This window comes from Aquarana catesbeiana, linkage group LG02 (assembly GCF_042186555.1).
Source record: "Aquarana catesbeiana isolate 2022-GZ linkage group LG02, ASM4218655v1, whole genome shotgun sequence".
NCBI classification, from domain to species: Eukaryota; Metazoa; Chordata; class Amphibia; order Anura; family Ranidae; genus Aquarana; species Aquarana catesbeiana.
The window spans coordinates 514,333,048-514,359,448 of record NC_133325.1 but is presented as its reverse complement, the minus strand read 5'-3'; the positions used below and the strand labels follow the sequence as shown (position 1 = coordinate 514,359,448).

The window sequence follows — 26,401 nt, the reverse complement described above, 5'->3', positions numbered from 1 at the left end:
GAATTCCACATCCTTGCCGCTCTTACAGTAAAGAACCCTCTAGGTAGTTTAAGGTTAAACCTCTTTTCTTCTAATTTTAATGAGTGGCCACGTGTCTTATTAAACTCCCTTCCGCAAAAAAGTTTTATCCCTATTGTGTAGCAAATAGGTAGTCATGACAATAAGAGCAAGAAACAGGCAATTGTAATCATACATAGGCAGCATATAGGCAAACCTTATAAAATGCAGGAAACGCATTACTTTTGTTTTATGTGGGAAAATATGGACAGTGTAATATATGGAGCACAAAAGAGCAATTTTGGCAATACATGGGCAACAAACTGGTACACGTTACAATATGCCATGTTTAGTACATTATCCAACCTCAGGTTCCCAGCTAATGAGGGTCCTTTTTTGGTTACAAGAACAGGTAAAAAAAATGTAAACTTCCCTAATGCTCAGAGGTCATTGCACACTTGAAAAAAAGCACCATCTTCATTTTGCTTTTGACCTCATCTTCGAAGCATTTTGCTGCAAAGGCAAAATTACATTAAAATATCCCAAAGTTTGCTGTAAAAATTAATTTCACTCACCCCTAGTATGAAGGCATCTAGTAGAGGTGCCTACATATTTTCTGGCATATTTTGTTTACTGCTCCAGCGGTCCCAATGCCTACAGCGATCTTTTTTGCAAATATTTACCCTCCTCCTGGACTTCTGAGTGCTTGGTTACCACTTTTTCAATTGTAAAATTAATAGAAGACCACTTTGTATGTATGATGGTGAGAAAATAGAAGGTACCCATGTATGAAGTTGTTAATTATTTAATACAAGTGACTTCTGTGGTTATGAAACAAACTGGTAGTGTGTGTGTGTGTGTGTGTGTGTGTGTGTATGTATATATGTGTGTATATATATATATATATCTATATATCTATATATATATATATATAGATATATATATATATATATATATATATAGATATATATATATATATATATATATATATTATTACACACAGAATCAGGCCTCGACCCCTACAACCCTGGCAAACAGATGACACCAAAAGTCTCAAAAAACGTAGTCGTGCTCTTGAGCGTCTGTGGCACAAGACTAAGTCTCTCAAAGACTTCAATCAATACAAATCTGCCCTCCAAAAATACTTTTCTTTCCTCCACACTGCCAAGCAAACCTATTTTACAACTCTTATTAACACCTTCTCATCCAATCCCCGTAAACTCTTCTCTACCTTCAACTCTCTACTTTGTCCTCCACCGCCTCCACCCACTGACTCACTCACTGCCCAGCAGATTGCTAATCACTTCAAAAACAAGATTGATACAATCCGTGATGAAATCTCCATTCTACAGGTATCTCCCCCAGCTAAGACCCCATGTCAACAGGTACAACTGACACTCCCCCTATTCAAATCTGCTACTACAGATGAAGTTGCTAAACTCCTTTCTATCGCCCACCTAACCACCTGTCCCCTGGACCCTATTCCCTCTCAAATGCTACGGTCACCCTCTGACCCCATCCTACACTCTCTAACCCACATCTTCAATCTCTCCCTCACCTCTGGCATCTTCCCCGATGCTCTAAAACATGCACTGGTCACCCCCATACTCAAAAAGCCGTCCTTGGACCCTACCAATCTTAACAACCTACGCCCTATCTCCTTGCTCCCCTTTTCCTCTAAACTCCTTGAACGCCTGGTTTACAACCAACTGAGTGACCACCTCATTAAAAACAACCTTCTTGATCCCCTTCAATCTGGATTCCGCCCTCAACATGCCACAGAAACTGCTCTTTTAAAACTCACAAATGACCTAACTGCAAAAACCAATGGACACTATTCTGTACTCCTACTTCTGGATCTTTCAGCTGCCTTTGACACGGTTGACCACCCCCTCCTCCTCAAAAAACTTTACTCCCTCGGTCTCCGTGACTGCGCTCTTCAGTGGCTCTCATCCTACCTATCCCAACGCACCTTCAGTGTCACTTACAATTCTACTTCCTCCACTCCTCTTCCCTTCTCTGTCGGGGTCCCCCAAGGTTCTGTTCTTGGACCTCTTTTATTTTCAATCTACACCTCTTCCCTGGGTCAGCTGATAGCCTCTCATGGCTTTCAATATCATTTCTATGCTGATGACACGCAAATCTATCTCTCCACCCCTCAACTCACTCCATCAGTCTCTTCACGCATCGCTAACTTACTAACCGACATATCTGTATGGATGTCACACCACTTCCTCAAACTCAACTTGTCCAAAACTGAGCTTATAATATTTCCTCCCCCACGTGCCTCTTCCCCTGACTTCTCTGTCAAGAGCAATGGCACAACCATACACCCATCCCCACATGTCAGGGTGCTAGGTGTTATCCTGGATTCTGAACTCTCCTTTCAGCCCCACATCCAATCACTTTCCAAAGTTTGCCGCTTCAACCTCCGCAACATCTCTAAACTATGTCCCTTTCTAACCAATGAAACCACAAAGCTCCTGATTCACTCCCTGGTTATCTCTCGCCTTGACTACTGCAACTCATTCCTCATTGGCTTACCTTTAAACAGACTATCCCCCCCTGCAGTCCATCATGAATGCTGCTGCCAGACTTATCCACCTTACAAACCACTCAGTGTCTGCTACCCCTCTCTGCCAATCCCTCCATTGGCTGCCACTCGCCCAACGAATTAAATTCAAAATACTAACAATAAGTTACAAAGCCATCCATAACTCTGCCCCCAGCTACATCACTAACCTAGTCTCAAAATACCAACCCAATCGCCATCTCCGTTCCTCCCAAGACCTCCTGCTCTCTAGCTCCCTCATCACCTCCTCCCATATCCGCCTCCGGGACTTCTCCCGAGCCTCGCCCATCCTCTGGAATTCCCTACCCCAATCTGTCAGACTGTCTCCAAATTTATCCACCTTTAGGCGATCCCTGAAAACTTTCCTCTTCAGAGAAGCCTATCCTGCCTCCATCTAATAACTGCACTATTTTCTCCATTAGCTCATCCCCCACAGCTATTACCCTTTTGTATAACTTGACCCTCCCTCCTAGATTGTAAGCTCTAACGAGCAGGGCCCTCTGATTCCTCCTGTATTAAATTGTATTGTCTGCCCTAATGTTGTAAAGCGCTGCGTAAACTGTCAGCGCTATATAAATCCTGTATAATAATTTATATATATATATATATATATATATATATATATATATATATATATATATATATATATATATATATATATATATATATATATATATATATATATATATATATAATCTAGCTAGCTTTTTGTGACTCTTCTTTTGGGAAAATTACCACAGCATAATTGTTGTCACAAGAATACCCTTTTTAAAGCAGAGGTTCACACAAAAATTGAATCTCCGCTTTTCGGAACCCTCCCCCCCTCCGATGTCACATTTGGCACCTTTCAGGTGGGAGGGGGGTGCAGATACCTGTCTAAGACAGGTATTTGCACCCACTTCCGGCATAGACTCCCACAGGAGTCTATGCCTCTTCCTGTCCCCACCGTGCTGTCTGCTGGGACACACACGGGTCCCAGAGACAGCGGGGACCAGTTAGGAAGTGCAGCGCGACTCGTGCATGCGCAGTAGGGAACCGGGAAGTGAAGCCACAGCGCTTCACTTCCCGATTCCCTCACAGAAAATGGCGGCGGCAGCACCTGAGGATCGAGGGACAATTCGGTCTCGGGTGCCGACATCGCTGGACCCTGGGACAGGTGAGTGTCCTTATTTTAAAAGTCAGCAGCTGCAGTATTTGTAGCTGCTGACTTTATTTTTTTTTTTCGCGTGACTCCCTCTTTAAATTCTAATTCTAAGAATATCCTCATTTTAAATGCTCCAGTTTTGCTGCAATTGGTACCAGGCTTTGCTTTAAAGGCATTTCATGCAGGTGTGTTTTATATAAAATGTGCTATGTTGAGAATTAAACTTTATTCACAAATATACAGCATTTTTTAACTTGTATTATACCTGGTTCATTTTCATCTTGGCCCAGTGAGATTCAGTGAAGTTCAGATGGCTATAAATAAGGTAGTGTATGATGAGCGAATTACTCTGGTGGGGGTAAAAGAAATCTGTCCTGAAAGAAATGTGTAGCTGATCTACTGAAAAATGCAAGTTGCTCAACATTTTCTGAGGTAAATGCCTTTAAAAAAAGTGTACAGTAAAACTCAAGACTTAACTGGCTGTGTATGCTTATTCTTGGGTCAATGACTGATAATATTGAATGAAGATCAAAATTAGAGCTAGGAACATAGCATTTTCTGAAGGAGCTTGTGAATGCCTGCCCACACATTTTTCTCTTGACAGGTTTATTTTTACATTGTATGTCATGTCTTGCTTGTTTATCCTGTAGATACAGTAATTATCAAACAATCTTAGTTTGTTCAAGTGTGCAGCCCTGGTATTTTCTTGTATTAAATGTACCATTATGTAATGTACTCTTCCTTTTTTTTTTTTTTTTTTCTCTCTCTCTAAAGGAAACAGCATTGTTATTCTCACAATGATCCTTATGGGACATGTAATAAGTCATCACTTCTGAGATGTAAAATGTAAAAGAATATTCCCCAAGATGAGATGCTTACTGTTGCACTAAAACCTGCTTGATATGAAGTGCCAATGAAATGCCTCAATGTACTGCTGATTGTACTAAATTTATGTAAAAAAAAGTTATCTTCTTGGTTAATAGGGATTGACCTTTTTAACAAAGATTTCAGACCTTTTTTTTTGTGGTAATTTTGTATTTAGGAATTACTACCTTTTTTTTTTCTTTTTTTTTTCTTTTTTTTGTGACTTGCATTATGTTTGTAAATACACTCCTGGACTTGTGTTAGATTTGCTAATAGGTTTGGACCTAAAGGATGTTTTAATAACAAATAACTGTAGAAACTTGTAGGGATTCTTTAATAAACTATATAGAACAGAATTGTATTGTAGGGGAACAATATTTAAATTCACAAGGCATTAGGACTTTTTGTGTTTTGGTAATGTTCATTATACCATGTGTTTCTGCAACAAACGGTAATGCAGAAAACTAAGTGCGGTGGGATGTTATGCCGTTCATTTTGAATTGCATCCCAATCACATAGCCTGCAACAAGGCACATGGGATTTAGTTCACAATACACAGATGTGAAGCATATGTACATTTTAGGCTCCATCCACACCTGAGCGGTCCGAATCACAGGCGGAATCACAGCAATTCGAAATCTCACTGTGATTGGGGTGCCATTAAGAAGTAATGGCATCGCACAAGCGCCCCACAATTTGCTGCCATTTCGGATCGCTCAGGTGTGAATATAGCCTTAATGTGCTGCACTGGAAATAAAATGTTGCAAGTCTGTTAAAAACTGAAAATTCTAAAATAGGCTTACCATACTGCACATTAATGCACTTCGACACACTAATGCCCAGTACACACGGTCGGATTTTCCAACGGAAATGTTCGATGGGAGCTTTTTGTCGGAAATTCCGACCGTGTGTAGGCTCCATCGGACATTTTGCATCGGAATTTCCGACACACAAAATTTGAGGTCTAGATCTTAAATTTTCCGACAACAAAATCCGTTCTCATAAATTCCGATCATGTGTACACAATTCCGATGCACAAAGTTCCATGCATGCTCGGAATCGAGCAGAAGAGCCGCACTGGCTATTGAACTTCATTTTTCTTGGCTTGTCGTACGTGTTGTACGTCACCGCGTTCTTGACGTTCTGAATTTCCGACAACATTGTGTGACCGTGTGTATGCAAGACAAGTTTGAGCCAACATCCGTCGGAAAAAATCCCATGGATTTTGTTGGAATGTGCGATCGTGTGTACGTGGCATAAGTCTGCAGTAAGGGGGTTTTTACTAAAACTGGAGAGCGCAAAATCTGGTACAGCTCTGTATAGAAACCAATCAGCTTCCAGGTTTTATTGCCAAAGCTTAACTGAACAATCTGGCTACCATGCACAGCTGCACCAGATTCTGAGCACTACAGTTTTAGTAAATCTGCCCCTTAATGTTCATTGATGTGAATAAAAGGTAATGCAGAAAGTGTCACCCCAGACTAAGACTGAAATGACACATATTCAGTTTGCTTTTGATCCATTTCTGCAGTGCTTTTTGCACACGTTTTTCCCGCGTTTTTAAAGCCATTTGCATTTATGTTTTTTTGGGTTTTTTTTTTATGTTGGCCATTTTTAATTAAAAAATGCAAATCCAAAGTAAAATCGAGGCAAAAAACGCACTACATGCACCGTTTTTTAAAGAAGTCCCTGACCCTTTCCAAAAACGCAGTGGTTGAAAAAAGCATAGATGTGAACGTATCCCATAGGAAACCATGTTAAATGGACTGTAGTGCATTTCTGCAGAAAGCAATAAAAAAACGCGAAGGGGTGAACCGAGCCTTACAGTACCCAGTACAGATGCCAGATAATGCATTACAATTTAACTAGACCCATTCGATTTTAGTTAACTAAAATGTTGGAAATTTTAGTGGACCCAAAATGTACTGGACATTTTAGTCGACCAAAATGTACTCAACATTTTAGTCGACCTAAATGTACTCGACATTTTAGTCGACCAAAATATGACTAAAACAATTCAGATGACTAAAATACGACTAAAACGAAATCGAAATTTGACATCAAAATTAACACTGCTAGTATGGGCAAGCTTCAGCCTCCAATTACTGGTCTTTTATTCCAGCAGCAGCCAACATTTTGATCTCGATATCTTGAAATAGATCTGCTAAATGAAAGAAAATTGCTTGAAAAGGACTTATTGTTGGTGTCCTCATTTGTGCAGTTCATCATTTGTGCAGCTCTTCATCAGTTTAATCCATGCTCTTCATACAAAACTTTTCCTTCAATCTTCTGTCAGATATCCAGCAAACCATGTTGACCCCATCAAAAAAAAATCTGTGGTGGCTTGGCATATTATGCAACTCTCACAAAGCCTCAGTATTCAAAAAAAAAAGAGAAAACAAGATTGGACACACCCTGAATCATTAAATGTGGCCAGGAGGAGGAAGAATTTGTAATAGTGCACTCACATATATTCTTCAACATAAATGGTCTTTTCATGGTTGTCATGGGAAACGACACTCAAGAGTTCAACGTTGTCTAAACTACTTGGATATAAAAATAGGGACTGCAAAGTAGTACTTTAATAGTAAATAACTCATATGGCTCCACTTGCATGCTCCTTCTAGATGTTAGAGCCTGCTGTGGCTGGCAGTCAGGCATACTAGTAGCGTCCTCCATAGCCCTGGTATCTACTCTGCCTTTACTTCAAGCCTGGATTGGTTGCTAGGCACTAAATGGCACATTTCGGGGGGTTCCCCCTTTGTCAAGCCTCTAATTGTATTACCTGCAAGAGTGCATTTATAGTGTACCAGGAACTGCTAATCAAATGTGTCTAAATAATAGACCAGGAGTATCAATACATCGAAGTAGCAGTCTAATTATCATACAAGTCATAAGGAGCCTATCAGTATACATATAAAATCATAATTTTGTATTCTACATGAAAATAAAAGTTACATTTTTACACATTAATACAGGACCCTAAATTAGCATCAGTTCTCCCTTCCAGTGCTGCCTAGGGCCATCCTTAGGAAAGCACCTAGCATAGACAACAAAGTGGCATTGAGTAAAATAAAATCTTGCAAAATAAAACTAACTAAAACTTCCCTTAAATTAGAAGTTAACCTTTGGAACATGATACATGTTACACGTGTATTTAGGGTGGAACCTGTTCCAGCACAGCACACCCCCAGAGTCCCCCACCTTTATAGCAGGTGGGAGTTGTCCCCTATAGCTACTGTCACATTTTCAAATTTGGCTCCGCCCACACAGTCACAACATTCATTCACAGGGATCCGTGAATGAATAAACTACAAGTCCCATCTGCCACAACAGCAGATGGATTGTAATTTTCAGTGGACTACAAGCGTGCTGATCAGCATGGTCCTAGTTCATTCAATCTTCCTCCAGCTTTCTCAACGAAAGTCTGTACAGAAGTATGGGCAGAAAGCTGAAGGGATTGTGTGCAGGAGCCTGACATTGCATTTGACTGGTGAACTTATCCTCTTTGTAGGTTCTGTTCACACTAGTGCGGTTTCAGATGTGACCTGAAATGCACAGAATCACAGGACAATGGAAATCACATTGTTGTCAATGGTGCCCGTTCATATTAATGCATGGTGTGATTTAGGAAAAGATTCCTGTACTACTTTTGAAAGTAGAACTAGAGTTCCTTTCCCAACAGGAAGTGAGAGGAAATCCCTCCACAGTAAGGGACTCCTGGGGGGTTGCCAGAGTCACCACAGCTAGTGTCCCCATTGGAAAATGTCCCCTCTATCACTGTTCTGGTGTCAACCCAAAATGTAGAATTTTCTTTTACTTTCACTTTCTATGATGGCAGTAAAGAGAACAAATAGAGAGGGTGAATCTCTGTAGCCCAGACAGCAATAAAAACCTGACAGGTGTTCTGATTCTTCTCCATGCTATCCAAAACTAAAACAACAAAAAAAACTTTTGCCTTTTAGTTATACTTTATGGATTTCAAAGTAGTTTTTTGGTGTAAAAAGAGAAATTGCCTTTCCTATAATTTTACACATCATGGACCGAAGGCAATTATGAACTATATGGGTAGGGAACATCCAATTTAGGTTTTTCTTACAGGCCCATATAATATATATTTAAACAGCACCACCTGACCCGTGGAAGCCCTTTCAATGAGCATAAAAGGCTTATCAAAAGTGGCTATTTAGACCACAGTGTCCCTAAACACTTTAAAGCATAAAGAAAATATAGAAGGTTTAAAGATTTTTGCTTTGGCAATGATTCCTCCTAACTTATTGTATCTCGGGCTCAAAGGTTCCAGAAATTTTACAATCAGGAAACTTTCTGGATTTATACTCCTCACTACCATTGCTCACTTTGGCCTTAATAAAGAATTGAAAAAAATATAAAATACTGCGCTAACAATCATATAAATATATGAGCTGCGACTAAAGTGTTATACAGCACAATCAGATAGACAAGAAAAAAAAAAAGTCGCGCTTAGTAGTGTGATATAGGCAACAGATACTTGCCTTAAAACCTCGTACCGAAATAGAAGCAATAAACAATATTCAATGAATAAGTGATAATCAATGTTGTGAAACAAATTGAAAAACGTAAATAATGTCCATACAGTCAATGCACAATGACCAGTAATTGATTAAAGTCCATATATTATGTATGGCAAAAAACAAAAAACCACACAAAGAAAAGGGAAAAAAACAAAAAACAAAATATCCCCAAGTGACAGGTGCAAACGATGTATAATGATAATATTCTTGTTGCAGTGAATGGGGTGCGTAGACGAAACCTCCACCTTTAAAAAAACTGCTGCCTCTTACCAGAGATCGTTGGCCCCTTAATTATAGAAGACCTCAGTGGGCAGACGGCTGTAACCCCAGCCAGGGATCTCAGAGACAGGCACTGGGTGTCATCCAGTCCACAGGAACCCTCTCCACAGACCGCAGCAGGATAAATATGATGTGTCAATGTGAAAGATAAAATGCTCCACATAGCGTAAAATCCTCACATTTATTGAGTAGATAAGATAAAAATAAACTTACAAACAGCAGTAGTGTGAAAGCATATAAGAAAAGCCGGCCGGCTCCAAAGCAACCCGTACCTCCCGGGTAATAGAATCGCGGTGTCGTCAGGACGTAGCTCCTCCTCCCTACGTCGTTTCGTCACTACAGGACGTGGTCACGGGATCTGCTAAATCCAGACGGATAGATGTCCTATTTTCCATCCGTCTGGCGGATCAGATTGGATGAAAACGGACAGGCAGTCCGTAATCATCCGACCCCCCCCCCCCCCCCATAGAAGAGAGCGGAGATCTGACAGGTCTGATACCTACTGACTTTGACACCTGATGACAACTATTAACTCTTGACATTGACTAGTGACTGTGACACCAATGCTAGCTATTGATTCTTACCCTTGACTCGTGACAAGTGACTCTGGCACCTAAAAAATGGCTGTGGTTTGATGGATTATTGATGAGATTGACCATGGTTTGCTGATGTTTGTTCTTAAGATGACAGGGTCTTGCATGCGTAGCCTGGAGTAAACTGAGGTATGCCGTAATATGCATAATGTAGCGCAGCAGTGAAAATGTGACAAATCTGTTTATAAAAAAACTTGCTGCTATAATTTACACTGGATAGATAACTGCTTTTTCTCTGAAAATTGTAAATATCTTTAATATCATACAAACATACATCTAAATGCAAATGTTTATCACATAGACAAATGGTCCATAGCAGATGGTTGTATGAACCTTCGTATCAATGTACTACCAATGTGAAGCAAGTCATGCAACCCAATTCTACAATTTTAGAATACTCAGGTGGATAATAATTTATGCCTGTGAGGTGTTGAATTATGTAAAACATAACACACATTCTTTTACACTGGGTTATTGAAAAGATGAATGAAAATGTTGGGGTAAAAAAATAACTTTTTAAATGTGAATGTACAATGTATATGTAAAAAATAAAATTTATAATTAGAATGCTTGTTTGTGTTTAATTGTCACATAGGTTGGAAAATGAAGCATGGCCAAAATACCTCCAATGTTTACATTTCCTACATTCTGGCTTAATTTCTGGACATGAGCTACATCAAATTGACCGCTGAGCCTAGTACTTTTAGGGCAACCAAAGTAATAATATTTTTAGTTGTCCTCGAAGGAGGCAGCTTGGTGGCAATTTGTTGTAGCTCATCTCCTTGCAATAAGACATGGGCATGTAAACACCTGGAGTATTTCAGCCAGGTTTAATGGCTGATAGAATAGGTCTACAGGTATGGTATTTTCATTTAACAATATTTTACAAATGGCACAGTGTATTTTAAACTACTGGTGTCCCTTGTCTGCATGGGTCAGCTTATGTAAATAAGGAACATGGCCTTTAAAGTGAACAAAGTTTGGAATATTTTTGTGTATTTATACAAGGCAGTTACAGTGCCTTGAAAAAGTATTTGTATCCCTTGAAATTTTCCAAATGTCATGTTACAACCAAAAACGTAATTGTATTTTATTGGGGTTTTATGTGACATACCAACACAAAGTGGCACATAATTGTGAAGTGGAAGGAAAATGATAAATGGTTTTCAAAATTGTTTACAAATAAATATGTGAAAAGTATGGCATGCATTTGTATTCAGCCCCCCGAGTCTATACTTTGTAGAACCACCTTTTGCTGCAATTACAACTGCAACTCTTTTTGGGAATGAATCTACCAGCTTTGTACATCTAGAGAGTGGAATGTTTGCCCATTCTTCTTTGCAAAATAGCTCAAGTCTTGTCGAATTGGATGGAAAGCGTCTGAACAGCAATTTTTAAGTCTTGCCACAGATTCTCAATTGGATTTATGTCTGGACTTTGACTGGGCCATTCTAACACATGAATGTGCTTTGATCTAAACCATTCCACTGTAGTTCTGGCTGTATGTTTGTTTAGAATGGTTGTCCTGCTGGAAGGTGAACCTCCATCCCAATCTCAAGTTTTTTGCAGACTGTAACAGGTTTTCATCTAAGATTGCCCTGCATTTGTCTCCATCCATCTTCCTATCGACGCTGAGCAGGTTCCCTGTCCCTGCTGAAAAAAAGCATCCCCACAACATGATGCTGCCACCCCGTTTCACAGTGGGGATAGTGTGTTCAGGGTGATGTGCAGTGTTAGTTTTCTGCCACACATAGCATTTTGCTTTTAGGCCAAAAAGTTCAATTTTGGTCTCATCTGACCATAGCACTTTCTTCCACATGTTTGCTGTGTCCCCCACATGGCTTCTCGCAAACTGACTTCTTATGGCTTTCTTTCAACAATGGCTTTCTTCTTGCCACTCTTCCATAAAGGCCAGATTTGTGGAGTGAACGACTAATAGTTGTCCTGTGGACAGATTCTCCCACCTGAGCTGTGGATCTATGCCGCTCCTCGAGTTACCATGGGCCTCTTGGCTGCTTCTCTAATTAATGCTCTCCTTGCCTGGCTTGTTAGCTTAGGTGGAGTTAGCTTAGGTTTGCGGGAATGCCATACTTTTTCTATTTTTGGATGATGGATTGAACAGTGCTCTGTGAGATGTTCAAAGCTTGGGATATTTTTTTTATAACCTAACCCTGCTTTAAAGTTTGTGTGTTTGTGGTGCCTTCACCATAAGCCTATAGATGCACTGTTGATGAAAGCAAGAATTGGCCTTGCTATAAAATATTGAAATTATATGCATCCGTCAAATTAGAGGTCAACCAATATTTGGCTTTTTTTACTTAATCGGCATCGGCTGATTGTGCTGATAAAAAAAGCAGATTGTAACTTCAGCGGGACTTGCAAATGACTTCTGTAATAGAAGTCAATGCAAGTTTCCTGAGGTTATCTGTGGAGAGGATTCTCTCCTCCCTGGGCAGCCTGCCAAGTCTGATAAGAAGATACATTGTATCTTTTCAAGTTCTTTTATCAATGAGCTGAACTCGTGTGTAGAAGTTCTCAGTTTAACCATTTAAAGACTAAATCTTTTCTGACATTTGTTGCTTCCAAGTAAAAATCCTGTATTTTCTGCTAGAAATTCACTTAGAACCCCCAAACATTATATATATTTTTTTTAGCAGAGACCCTAGGGAATAAAATAGCGGTTGTTGCAATATTTTTTGTCACACGGTATTTGCGCAGTGGTCTTTCAAACACAATTTAAAAAAAAAAAATTAATGAAATAAAAAAAAATAAAAAAATAAGCAGTAAAGTTAGCCCATTTTTTTTCGTCCAAAAGTTTTGATTACCTGTTTTTGTGTATTTAATATTTAAGATATAGTTATTTTTTTTTTTAATCTAAATTATACATAGAAGTGAACTGATTGGATGTTTGTTTTGTTTAATAAATGTTTAAATGTAAAAAATTTTCTGTATCACTTATTACTTAAGGTTGCTTGCACACTGGAGAGGGCATGCGTTGACGGTAAAATGCTGTTAGTTTTAGCGGCGCCTTACCGTCATTTTAGCGGCGCTATTCGGCTGCTAGCGGGGCGCTTATAACCCAGCTAGCAGCCGAGGAAGGGGTTAAATGCGCCCATGAAGCGCTGCTGCCACAAACGCTTTGCAGGCGCTTCGGCAGCGGTACACATTCATTTTAATGGGCAGGAGTGGTGAAGCAGCGGTATACACCACTCCAAAGATGCTGCTTGCAGGACTTTTTTTTAACATCCTGCCATTGCATCGCCTCAGTGTGAAAGCACTCAGGCTTTCACACTGAGACTGCAGGGGAGCCGTTTTACAGGCGCTATTTTTAGCCCAAAAGCACCTGAAAAACGCCCCAGTGTGAAAGGGGTCTAACTGTTAGATTTTATGAGATGAGGGGAAAAAAAAAAATCGGCCTAATATATCGGCCCAAAAAAATCAGCATCATATATCGGCCATCGGCCACCGCGATTTCTAAATATCGGCATCGGCCAGAGAAAAACCCATATCGGTCGACCTCTACGTCAAACATGTACGGAAAAATTGGTCCTTGAGTGTTAATTGTGCCAATGAAACCTATACCAAAAAATTTCTTCCAGATAAAATCAACACCCACAAAGCTAGGCAGACTAGACAGTCTTGCAGAGTTTCCACATCCCAAAAACATTTAATTGGCGACATAGGCATCAGGAGCTTGATAGCTGCTGCTAATCCAGGAATTATGCATATTGATAAATGTCAGCCAGTCAATGGAGTATGTGGACACTCTTATCTGTCACAAAACCTCCAGCAGCGCTGTTTGGAAAGCGCTGAACCCCAGCAGCTCAATTGCATCCTGGGCAAGTTCTGGCAAGTGGTCTATTTTCATGACCCAGTAACCCAGTGGATCGTCAACTGGAAAGCTCTCCATGTCTGTTTTCACCCTTAGGTAAACATCTACCATATGATGCAGAAGCTGCCGATGGGATGTGGAAGCTGACAGCCCTGGGCGCAGGGGACTAAAAACATTTTGAAATGCATCACCGAGGTGGCCCTCTTCTCCACCGCCAACAGAAGCCTCAAAACTAGCTTTTCCATGAGACTGTAACCTACCAGTCTGGAAAGGCGTTACATAAACTCCTCCTTAAGGTGTCTTCAAGATATTTTATCCTCTGATCCCTCTTTGGGGATGGGATGAGTTCTGAGACTTTCCCCTTGTAACGGTGGTCAAGGAGGGTTGCCAACCAATAATGATCCTTCTCCTTGAAGCCACAAATTCTCAGGTCCTATTGTAGGATTTGAAGAATAAGGGAGCCCATGCACCTCAAGTTTGCAGAGACATGAAAAACAGTCCTGGGGGTCACTGAGGATTACAGTATCTGGAATTGCCTCCTTCCAGCCACGTACTACTTCTAGGGTTCTTGGGAAGGAGAACCATCTCTTTGTATGTAGTTGTGCCATACTCACACAGGTACTCGTTAACAGCCTTCTGCTGCATGTGCAGCTGCTGCAGCATTGCCAAAGTGTAATTCCACCTGGTGGGCATGTCACAAATCAGGCGGTCTATGGGCAGGTGGAATTCCTGCTGAATTTCAGCCAAACACTGGCTGTGTATGACCGCCTGAAATGGCTACAGACTCTTCTGGCATACTTTAGAAGATCCTGAAACCCTGGGTACCTGTTTAAGAAATGCTGCACCACCAAATTGAGGACATGTGCCAGGTATGGAACATGTGTCAACTTTCCCTGTCGAAGGGTGGACAAGAGGTTAGTGTCATTATCGCACACCGCCATTCCTGGCTCAAGCTGGCATGGCGTAAACCACCTCTGGGCCTGCCCCTGCAGAGCTGAAAAAAGTTACCCAGTGTGCTGTGGACGAAATATAGCATCCCTGACCATGCTTGCTGGACCACGTGTCACGTGTTGCTGACTGCCTTGCCCAACTATGCCACAAGCTTGCCTTCCATGTGTTGGTACAGTGCTTGAATGCACTTACAAGCAAAGAAATAGCGACTGGGAACCTGCCATTGTGGTACAGCACATTCTGCAAATTCATAGAAGGGGCAGAATCCACCAGACAGAAAGGCAGAAGTTGTAAAGCCAGCAATTTGGACAAGCTGGAATTTAGACACTGGGAATGTGGGTGGCAGAGACTGTATTTTTTTTTTCTTCGCTGTAGCAGGTGGGGCTGAAAAATTTGCCTGCTATACTCTACAGCTTTCTTTTCTTGTTCATGCTCACAGAGGCTCACTCTCATTTTTGTCATTTATATCAATTTCATGGTTTTCTTTCTTTTCTTTTTTATCTCCTGATCTGCTCTTTCCACCTCACACACTATTTTTCTTTCCACTCACTTGTTCACCTGCACCTTGCTGTTGGGCTCTAGCGGCTTCCTACATTATAGAGTATTTACAATATACCCAATATATATCACACCACTATCTGTATCTTTGTCATTCGTCTTCTTGGGGATCATGTTTTTGCGCCCAGTCCCTCTTCTGCGGGTCCCTTCCACAGCTCCCAGTATAGACAATTTAGACAGCCTCTGATACCTCGTCCCCCATTTTCTAGACTTATTACTATGTAAGTATTTATAGGGCTCTCCCTTTCTTTTTGTACATATCTTCCATGTTGAGGGGTACACCATTGGATCATACTGGTCTACTCATGTTTTGTTTTATAGATTTGTGTGCACCCACCCCTGAAGAGTGGTATTATCCATGAAACGCGTCGGGATAATTTGGATGCACTTATTCTCATGCAGATGCCCCTACTCAATACATTATCTTGAGTTCACCACCTACCATGTATTTTTAAGTGTTTTTACTACAGTCAGGATTCGTTCCATGCCACAAAGTGGTTGGCTGGTTGCCACCAATATTTGTTTCTATATATGGTCTGTAATATGTGATTGACAATTTTATTTATTGCTGCATGTATCATGTTATTTTGCCATGTTCCTTGTTTCACCAATAAAAACAGGCTGAGTGGTGGAAGGTTAAATGCCTTGAAAAGCATGTGGTACCCAAATGGCTGGCGTTTTTGCCACGCTTGCTGTGCTTGAGGCAGAGTTTGCAAATTGCAACAGTGCAATCAGCTGCAAATGTGCTAAAAAAGCCTAGACAGCTGAGCTGTGGGAAGTGGGCCGGGAGATAACAGCTCCACAATCTGATGGAATGGGGTTGGCTGCTCTCTACTCTTCCATGATGGCTTCCTCTGGAGGACAGCCTACCTCATTGGTAATTGTGCCTCACCCTAACTTTTCTCTTCTGCTCTATCCGACACCCAAGTCATGTCAGTGACATCATCATCATCCACTCCATCCTCATCACTGGTTCCAACTTGGCAATATGCTGTGGTTGGGGGAACACGACTGTCAACTTGTTTATCAGTGTTCTCCCTCTCTGTAGGCTCATGTTCCTCTCAAATATTATTACAGCGCATACAGTGTATCCCACATCAAATGACAAACCAAAAAGATTGTGTTAAATGTATACAGTAAACTGATTAGTCCAACAAAAAATATTCAAAACTCAAAAGTGATCCATTCCATGATCATCGATCTTCCAATAAAGTGCTCGGTGCTCAATAGTTGACTTAATTGGTTAGGAAGCCGTAAATAGCGTTGACGTGTTTCGCCCCCCCCCCCATAGCATCATGAAAGGATTCTTTGACGCCCTGTGGGAGGGGTGAAACGCGTAGATGTGATTTCTGGTTCACTTCCCCTTCCTGTGGAACGCATGCCGAGCTGCAGCGAACCCGGGAGAGCCCTTGTACTTTGCAAGGTGCTATTTGGTCAGATACGTTGTAAGTGTAATTTTAATTGTGTGCTTTAATAAACTTGAAATACTACACTACTCTCTCCTTCTAATGAGCCTGGTGGAAAACGAGCTAAGTGATAGCTATATGTAGAACCAGCGGGTTGGAGGCATATAAAGAAAGAGAAGATCTGTGGTACCCCCCCTACCAGATACAAGCGAGCTTGAACCTCTGACTGAAAAGCTGAGGTTCCATTTTCTCTGGTGAGTAGGGGCACAAAAGGGGTGTTTAGCACACTTCGCTGCATGTTTATCTGGAGCACTTTGTTAATGAACTATTGAGCACCGAGCACTTTATTCGAAGATGGATGATCATGGAATAGATAATATTTGAGTTTGAAAACCTTTCTGTTGGACTAATTAGTTTACTGTCTACATTTACTGTATGTAACACTTAATCTTTTTGGTTTGTCATATGATGTGGGATACTGTATGATCCTTCTCCTTGATGTAATAATATCTGAAGTTTTTTTCATAAGTGGTATAGCACTTGTTAAGCAGCAGCTACAGTAGATTGGATGCACTGAGTTTAACACAGTGTATTTGAATTTTGTAAATGCTCATGTTCCTACCTTCCTCAACCTCAGAACCAACATCAGAATCAAGTAATGCTTATGCATTGTCAAGGTGCATGTGGCTGACACTGTGTTCAAATAACTCAGCTGACTCCACCATGCATGATGCTGGAGCTAGGGCAGGAGTAGCTGTGGACAAGGAGGCAGAATAACCCTCTCTGGCAGCTGTTGTGGACTGCGCACTAGGCTCTGCTTGGGTGATAGAGGATGAGGATGGTATAGTTAACCAGTCCTCCACCTCCTATGTGGCTGGATAGTACGGGCAACATCACTAAACGGAGGAAATGGTGCCCTGCCTGAGGACTGACCACGTCCACCTTTGCCTGTGGACACATATGCTGCTGGCTCCCTCACAGTGGCATGGGAACATGTGCCTCTCCTTGAAGGCCTCCCAGACATGGGGGAGGAGCTTATTATGGAAATGTAATAGAGACGGGGAAATGTGTAATTGGATGCACTTTAACCTCTTCCCGCAAAATCACGTACTTGTACGTAGTTTCACCTGGAGTGATGCCTATAGCTACAGGCATCACCCCGTTACCATTTTTTAGAGCTGACGGTTGGCTTTCTCGTAATAACCAATGTGGCTAAGCAGCTGCTCGGCTGTTATTACAAGTAGCTCTCTCCTCCCACCGCTACGCCATGGGTCTCTCGTCCCACTGGGAGACCAGAGCCACCAGTCGGAGTCCAGAACAAAGCCGCATTCGGTCTCCGATGTAGGAACCCCTAAGCGCCAATTTAAAAAAAAAAAATACAGTATTCAAAAATGCCGATCTTGGCGTTTTGAATACTTCTAAGTGCAGAGGAGGGGTTTGAGGTCTTTTAGACCCCAGATCCCTCCATTAAGAGGATCTGGCACTGCCTATTACTGTCACAGCAGTAAAAGTGATCAGAATTATTTTTTAAAGGGACAGAGTAAAAAAATAAAAATAAGAAAAAAAATTATTTTAAGGGCCCCATCCCTGTATGCTCACGCGCAAAAGAAAACGCATGCGTAAGTTGCGCCCACAAATGTAAACGTGTTCAAACCACATATGAGGTTTCAAGAACGCCTCTGTAACTCTAAACAGATAACCGTTAAAATTTTTTAAAGCGTCTCCTATTGAGATTAAGTACCATAGTTCGTCACCATTCTACGAGCATGCACAATTTTAAAGTGTGACATGTTGGGTAGCTATGTACTCGGCGTAACATAATCTTTTACATTATACAAAAAAATTGGGCTAACTTTACTTTTTAGTTTTTATTAATACATTGAAGTGTATTTTTTCCAAAAGAATTGCGTTTGAAAGACTGCTGCGCAAATACAGTGACATAAAATATTGCAATGACTGACATTTTATTCTCTAGTCCAGGGATATGCAACTAGTGGACCTCCAGCTGTTGCAGAACTACAAGTCCCATGAGGCATAGCAAGAATTTGACAACCACAAGCATGACACCCAGAGGCATGATGGGACATGTAGTTTTGCAACAGCTGGAAGTCCGCTAATTGCATATCCCTGCTCTAGGGTGTCTGCTAAAAAAATATAATGTTTGGAGGTTCTAAGTAATTTTCTAGCAACAAATACTGATTTTAACTTGTAAACAACAAATGTCAGAAATAGGCCTGGTCTTGAAGTTGTTAACTTGAGGACTGCCGCTGACAGAAATGTCAAAACTATAAAAAAAATAAAATAAAATAAAAGGGGGAACAGCGCCGCAGTCATAAAAACTGCAGCTCACAATTTCAAAAAAGGGGGCAGGCATGGGACAAAAAAAATAAAAATAACCTGCAGCAACAAAAAAAGGGGGAGGGTATACAGTAGGGCTGCAAATAATGATTTATTTCATAATCTATTAGTTGGCCGATAATAATTTATATCAGTCGGATAATAGCCTTAAAAAAAGTGTGGCATATAATTTAGTTGATATGTAAAGTTTTTAAAAAAAGGCAATTTATTCTTATATATCTCTATGCAGTGGTAAATATAAATAACCAACTATATGGTTAGGGATGCCAGTTAAAGCGACGCAGGCCTGTATCGCAAAAAATGGCCTGGTCATCGAGCAGCCAAATCTTCCGGGACTGAAGTGGTTAAAGAAAAAAAAAATCTATTTTGCTGCTTTTCAGACAGAACTGTAAATATATTATATGCTGGCCATACAAAAACAATGTCTTCCTTCAAAAAAAATGCCATTTTAAGAACGTTTGTTCGATTTTCTAACCATTAGTGTTTTGATTTGTTTTCGACCACAGTGATGGGAAAATTTGAAGGAGCAGAAAAGAAAACTCCTTGGTCAAAGCAATTTTTAGACAGTGTATGTAGTTTTCAGTCAGAAATGACATTCATTTTAAAACTGAATGTTAAAAGCAAGTAAAATTTTCAAACGACATTCTTTCATTCAGCAAATGTACAAAGATTTTTCATATGAATATTCTCGTCCGAAAATCAATACGTGTATGCCCAGCATAAGGCTCGGTTCACACCTATGCAGTTTGCTTTTGATCCATTTTTACAGTGCTTTTTGCTGTGCGTTTTGCACACGCGATTTTGCTGCCATTTGCGTTTTACCTTTTTTCTGCTTTTTATTTGCCCAATTTGTTGGGCAGATTAAAAAACGCAAATTGCTGCAAAAACGCACTACATTCTTTTCTGCAGCTTCTCCATTGAAGTATATTGAACCAAAAAAAGCACAGTTTTGCATTGAAAAAAGTCCTTGACCATTTCCAAATATGCAGCGGCTGAAAAAAAGCATAGATGTGAACGTGTCCCATAGGAAACCATGTTAAATGAATTGTAGTGCGTTTCTGCAAAAAGTTCAAAGAAAGGCATAGGTGTGAACCAGGCCTAAGACGTTTAGGGACGTACTAAACTGCATATTGGGATGATGGGATGATTGGATTATTGGCTGCAATACTGAGAACTCTCACTAGATGTCAGTGTACCATATACACATATATATGGTAATGACTCTGTTGTTTCTCAAAATATGTTATTCTTTCCTGCAGTGCTTGATACAATGTTGCAAGAAGCAGTTGCTAATGTTTAACTTTTCACTTGCTGATATATATGCAGCTGTACAACAGGATACAGAAGTAATATAAAAATTACATTTGACCTGGTTTTGATGCGAATATGGGTAGAATTATTATTGCTCATGGGGATTATTGGAGGAATATCATGTTAACACCCGACAATGAACATATTTAACAATAATAATATGCATATACTTTTTCTACATAGGGATTATGGGTGGAATATTGTAGTTAGACATACAAAGGAATATATTAAACCTATTTCTGATGAGAATATGCATATAATTATTTTTCTACATGAGGATTATTGGTGGAATATTGTTTATAAATATACATAGCAACATATTAAACCCATTTCTGATGAGAAAATGCATATAATTATTTTTCTACATGGGGATTATTGGTGGAATATTGTTTAAAAATATACATAGCAACATATTAAACCCATTTCTAATGATAATATGCATATAATTATTTTTCTACATGGGGATTATTGGTGGAATATTGTTTAAAAATATACATAGCAACATATTAAACCCATTTCCAATGAGAATATGCATATAATTATATTTCTACATGGGGATTATTGGTGGAATATTGTTCATAAATTTACATAGCAACATATTAAACCCATTTCTGATGAGAATATGCATATAATTATATTGCTACATGTGGATTATTGGTGGAATATTGTTTATAAATATACATAGCAACATATTAAACCCATTTCTGATGAGAATATGCATAGAATTATATTTCTACATGTGGATTATTGGTGGAATATTGTTTATAAATATACATAGCAACATATTAAACCCATTTATGATATGAAGATGCATGTAATTATTTTTCTACATGGGGATTATTGGTGGAATATTTTTTATAAATATACATAGCAACATATTAAACCCATTTCTGATGAGAATATGCATATAATTATAATTCTACATGGGGATTATTGGTGGAATATTGCTTATAAATATACATAGCAACATATTAAACCCATTTCTGATAAGAATATGCATATAATTATATTTCTACATGGGGATTATTGGTGGAATATTGTTTATAAATATACATAGCAACATATTAAACTCATTTCTGATGAGAATATGCATATATGTTGCTATGTATATTTATAAACAATATTCCACCAATAATCCCCATGTAGAAATATAATTATATGCATATTCTCATCAGAAATGGGTTTAATATGTTATGTATATTTATAAACAATATTCCACCAATATTCCCCATGTAGAAAAATAATTACATGCATTTTCATATCAGAAATAGATTTAATATGTTGCTATGTATATTTTTAAACAATATTCCACCAATAATCCCCATGTAGAAAAATAATTATATGCATTTTCTCATCAGAAATGGGTTTAATATGTTGCTATGTATATTTATAAACAATATTCCACCAATAATCCCCATGTAGAAAAATAATTATATGCATATTCTCATCAGAAATGGGTTTAATATGCTGCTATGTATATTTATAAACAATATTCCACCAATAATCCCCATGTAGAAAAATAATTATATACATATTTATATCAGAAATAGGTTTAATATATTCCTATGTATGTCTAACTACAATATTCCACCCATAATCTTTATGTAGAAAAAGTATATGCATATTATTATTGTTAATTAAATATGTTCATTGTTGGGTGTTAACATGATATTCCTCCAATAATCCCCATGAGCAATAATAATTCTACCCATATTCCCATCAAAAACAGGTAAAATGTAATTTTTATATTACTTCTGTATCCTGTTGTACAGCTGCATATATATCAGCAAATGAAGAGTTAAACATTAGCAACTGCTTCTTGCAACATTGTATCAAGCACTACAGTAAAGAATAACATATTTTGAGAAACAGAGTCATTACCATATATATGTGTATATGGTACACTGACATCTAGTGAGAGTTCTCAGTATTGCAGCCAATAATAAAATCATCCCATCATCCCAATATGCAGTTTAGTACGTCCCGACGTTTAGCAGCAGCGGCATGCTTTTTTTTTGTATCACCTGTCATAATGGGGTTAAAAAACTAAAATTAGCCCTTTAGGCTGGATTCACACCTATGCATTTTTAGTGCTTTTTGCATTTTGCAGATTTGCACTACAGAACGTGTTCCATAGGAAACCATGATAAATGGACTGTAGTGCAAATTTGCAAAATGCAGAAAGCACTAAAAATGCATAGGTGTGAATCCAGCCTTATAGTACAAAAAGAGCAGATAATCGCTACTATAAGTGGTAATTTATACTGTGAAACAGTGAAAGTAATAATATATATATAATAATAGGATATATGGGCATTTTAACTAGGAGTCAGACATGAAGCTATATGAAGGGTGGAAAGGGCTATAAATCTTTCATATTAAAGTAAAACTAAAAGCTGAGACTTTTTTTTCATGAATATGATCATTTTAAATATAGTTTACTTTTTAAATGTACTTGAAATGCCTTATATTACCTCCAGTCCATCAGCCTCCACCTTCTCTGGGTTCAGATGCTGATCTTCCCTGCACAGAGTCTTTAAAGCAGTGGTTCTCAACGTGGGGGTTGAATGATGATTTGCCAGGGGTCACCGAATCCTGGGCCGTTTCTGAAGCCCGCACTGCTCTCCCAGCCTTTTTGTGGCCACCCAGCAGGGCTATCCCTGGAGCCCGCGGCTGCCCACTTAGCCTCTTCGCAGGCGCCCATTCAGTTCACGGCATGGCTGGGGGCAGAGACTAGAGGTCAGCTGACTGGTGAGGAATGTGAAGTGGGAGGGGCTGGAGAAGACCCTAACTCCTGATTTCGGCATAGGTGTCACTGCTACGAGACACCAAAAAGTCGGAGACACAGTAAAGCCGGAGACACAGTGAGTAACACTACCTGTGATTATAGTTGCCATTAAAAGGACTAAGGGAGCGCTAAATGTCTGCGGGTTAGGGTCGCAAATTACTTGTCTTGCCTTGGGTGCTGACAACCCACACTACAAAAATTATTTTACTGTTAGGGGTCCCCACAACTTGGGAATTTTTTTCAAGGGGTCATGGCATGGGAAGTTTGAGAACCACTGCTTTAAAGTAATTTTGCTTTAAACAACAAACATGTTATACTTAACTGCTCTGTGTAATGGTTTTGCACAGAGCACACCTGATTCTCCTCTTCTGGGGTTCCCCACCGACACTTCTGGCTCCTCCTGCCTTCAGAGTGCCCCAATAGCAAGCGGTAAAGTATAGTATATAGTGCATCTATAGCAGTGTAAAAAACCTTCTGACTTTAGAACCACTCACTTCCTGCCCAGGACCACATGTTCCATGAGGCCTTGGTCCTCTCAGATTCACAAGTTCTCAGGCACTTACTGACATGTATGGATGGTGTACTGAGCTGTATGTGTGCTGCACTGTATTTCCTGATTAGTAAACAAATAATGCATTCTGTATGCAGGCCAACTAATCGGCTGGCCAATTAATCGATTATGAAAATAGTTGACAACTATTTTCATAATCGATTAGTTGTTTCGGCCCTAGTATACAGCACTAAATGTGATATAAATTGGTGTAAAACACTGCACTACACACACACACTCCACCGACGCACAATATACTGCAGTAAAACTGCACTGACGCACTACAATATTCTGCAGTAAAACTGCACTGATGCACTACAATATACTGCAGTAAACTTCACTGGCACTACAGTAAAACTACACTGATGCTGCACTATCACTATATTCACACTACACTGACACTCTACACTCACAATAGAAACACAATAGCACACTAACTCGCTAGCAGCAATGAATAGAGCCTTGTTCTATCTATCTGCACTCGAACATCACACTGCAAATGTCTCCTCTGGGAAGGAACCTTTTATAGTGTGGGCTGGGTCTGTGAGCAAGAAGTCATAATTGGGCAAAGTAATCATGACTTTCTCCAATCATAGATCTGACAGTGCTCTGTGCCCTGATTGGGTAAAGACTGCATTGCTTCAGCCAATCAGGGCTTAGAATGCACTGTGCGGCGTGCAGTGCATTGGGGGGCGTTCGGGCCAAACAGTCGAACGCCCTACCAATCCCTGCTCGAACGGGCGATCAGCCAATGTTTGGGCTGAACGTTTGCTCGGCTCGAACTGTTTGCCCAACACTAAGGGGTTTATTTACTAAAGCTAGAGAGGACAAAATTAGTCACATTTCTGCATAGAAACCAATCAGCTTCTAACCTCAGCTTGTTCAATTAGGCTGCTTTCACACTGGGGCTTTGGCGGTAAAGTGCCACTATTTTTAGCGGCGCTTTACTGTCGTTTTTGCAGAGGGTTTTGTCCGCTAGTGGGGTGCTTTTAACCCCCGCTAGCGGCTGAAAAAGGGTTAAAACAACCCACAAAGCGCCACTGCAGTGGCGCTTTGCCGGCGGTTCGTCGGCGCTGCCCATTCATTTCAATGGGCAGGAGTGGTGTGTACACCGCTCCTTCACTGCTCCAAAGATGCTGCTTGTAGGAGTTTTTTTAACATCCTACCAGCGCATCGCCTCAGTGTGAAAGCACCTCGTGTGAAAGACTGCAGAGGAGCCGCTTTACAGGCGCTATTTTTAGCCCAAAAGCGCCTGAAAAACGCCTCAGTGTGAAAGGGGTCTTAAGCTTTGGCAATAAAACCTGGAAGCTGATTGGTTTCTATGCAGAATTGTGACTAATTTTGCCCTCTCTAACTTTAGAAAATAAACCCCCATGTGACAATTTTCTGAATATTACACACCAGAACTTTACAAATCAGTATTGCTACCTTTGGTATACACAGAGTAAGAAGCATGAAAAACATGTTGAACCCAAGTTATGTCTAGTGCTTGCAGACCAACATTTTAACCAAAGAATCCTGTGCATAAGTATGGGCAAAAAGTCCCATACTTTTGAAATCTGCTAAATAGAATATTTTAAGGCATCCTCAGGAAATCAAAGGGCCCAAGAGAAATCTGCCAGATGCTCTCCCAAGTCAATATCCCTGCTTGCGGATTCTAACCCCCAGATAGACGCCTTACTTTAACCTTGAGGCTCTGACAGACTCTGGCAACCATAACTGCCAGCTGTAAGGCAGCATGCACCAAGGCAGAAAATGCCTTAAGCAAGGTTTTAAAATGTTTGTCAGAAGCATCCATAAAGACAAGGAATTCATCCACTTGGCACGTAAGGTTCTTTCTGAGGTAAGAGACTTCTGCATCTACTGAAGGCATACTTCACTTAGTGAATTTTTCATCCATAGAGTATTGCTTAGCAAATCTCTTCGGTGGTGCAAACACCTTGCCAGAGTCCAGTCCACATACACAACCTCCTTAACCACTTCAAGACCGGACTGTTTCACCCCCTTCTTGCCCAGGCAATTTTCCAGTTTTCAGCATTGTCACACTTTGAATGATAATTACTTGTGCAACACTGTACCCAAATGAATTTTATATCCTCTTTTGAGACCAAGCTTTTTTTGATGGTATTTAATCATGACTGGGTTTTGTTTTGTTTTTTCCATATAGAGGAAAAATCTTGAGAAAAAAAAAAGGGTTTCTCAAGTCATCTTCCAGGACGGCACACCTGAGAGATGAGAGGCTCCTCCCCACAGGAAACACAATCAATCATCAACAGCTGTTTTTTAAGTCCACACCCTTCCCCTTGATCCTCAGTTTTTGATTGTGTTTCTCCCTACACGGCGAAACTGTTTGTTTGTTTTTTTCCAAATGACCAAAGCCTGGGGCTGGTGGTCTCCCCCTGGGAGCCGGACCAAATGCCTGGGAAGCCTCTGGGTCTGGCAGGGTATATTTATCCTTCCTGGGGGGTTCCCCTATCCTTTCTTCAGGGGGGGGCAGCAGAAACTGGGAAAGCCCCCCCTGAGAGCTGAAGGCCCCTGGGTACAGTGGTGTACCCAGAACTTCAGGGGCCTTTATCCTGTCTCCCCCATTACCTGTCCGGACGTCCGTTCAGACGGGGGTGCTGGCCGTCGGTTCTTTCCAGGGG

At 40.2% G+C, this 26,401-nt stretch overlaps 1 protein-coding gene across 2 annotated transcripts in view; it reads left to right on the top strand.

Moving 5' to 3' along the window:
- Positions 1 to 10,569, top strand: part of LOC141128477 (C4b-binding protein alpha chain-like) — a 365,002-nt gene extending 354,433 nt beyond the window's left edge. For both annotated transcript variants that reach the window (XM_073615784.1, XM_073615783.1), the window contains exon 11: positions 4,488 to 10,569. In XM_073615784.1, the coding sequence (XP_073471885.1) occupies positions 4,488 to 4,549 (62 nt within the window). In that variant the 3' untranslated portion in view covers positions 4,550 to 10,569. The remainder of the gene's footprint in view (positions 1 to 4,487) is intronic.
- The last annotated feature ends 15,832 nt before the right edge of the window (positions 10,570 to 26,401 follow it).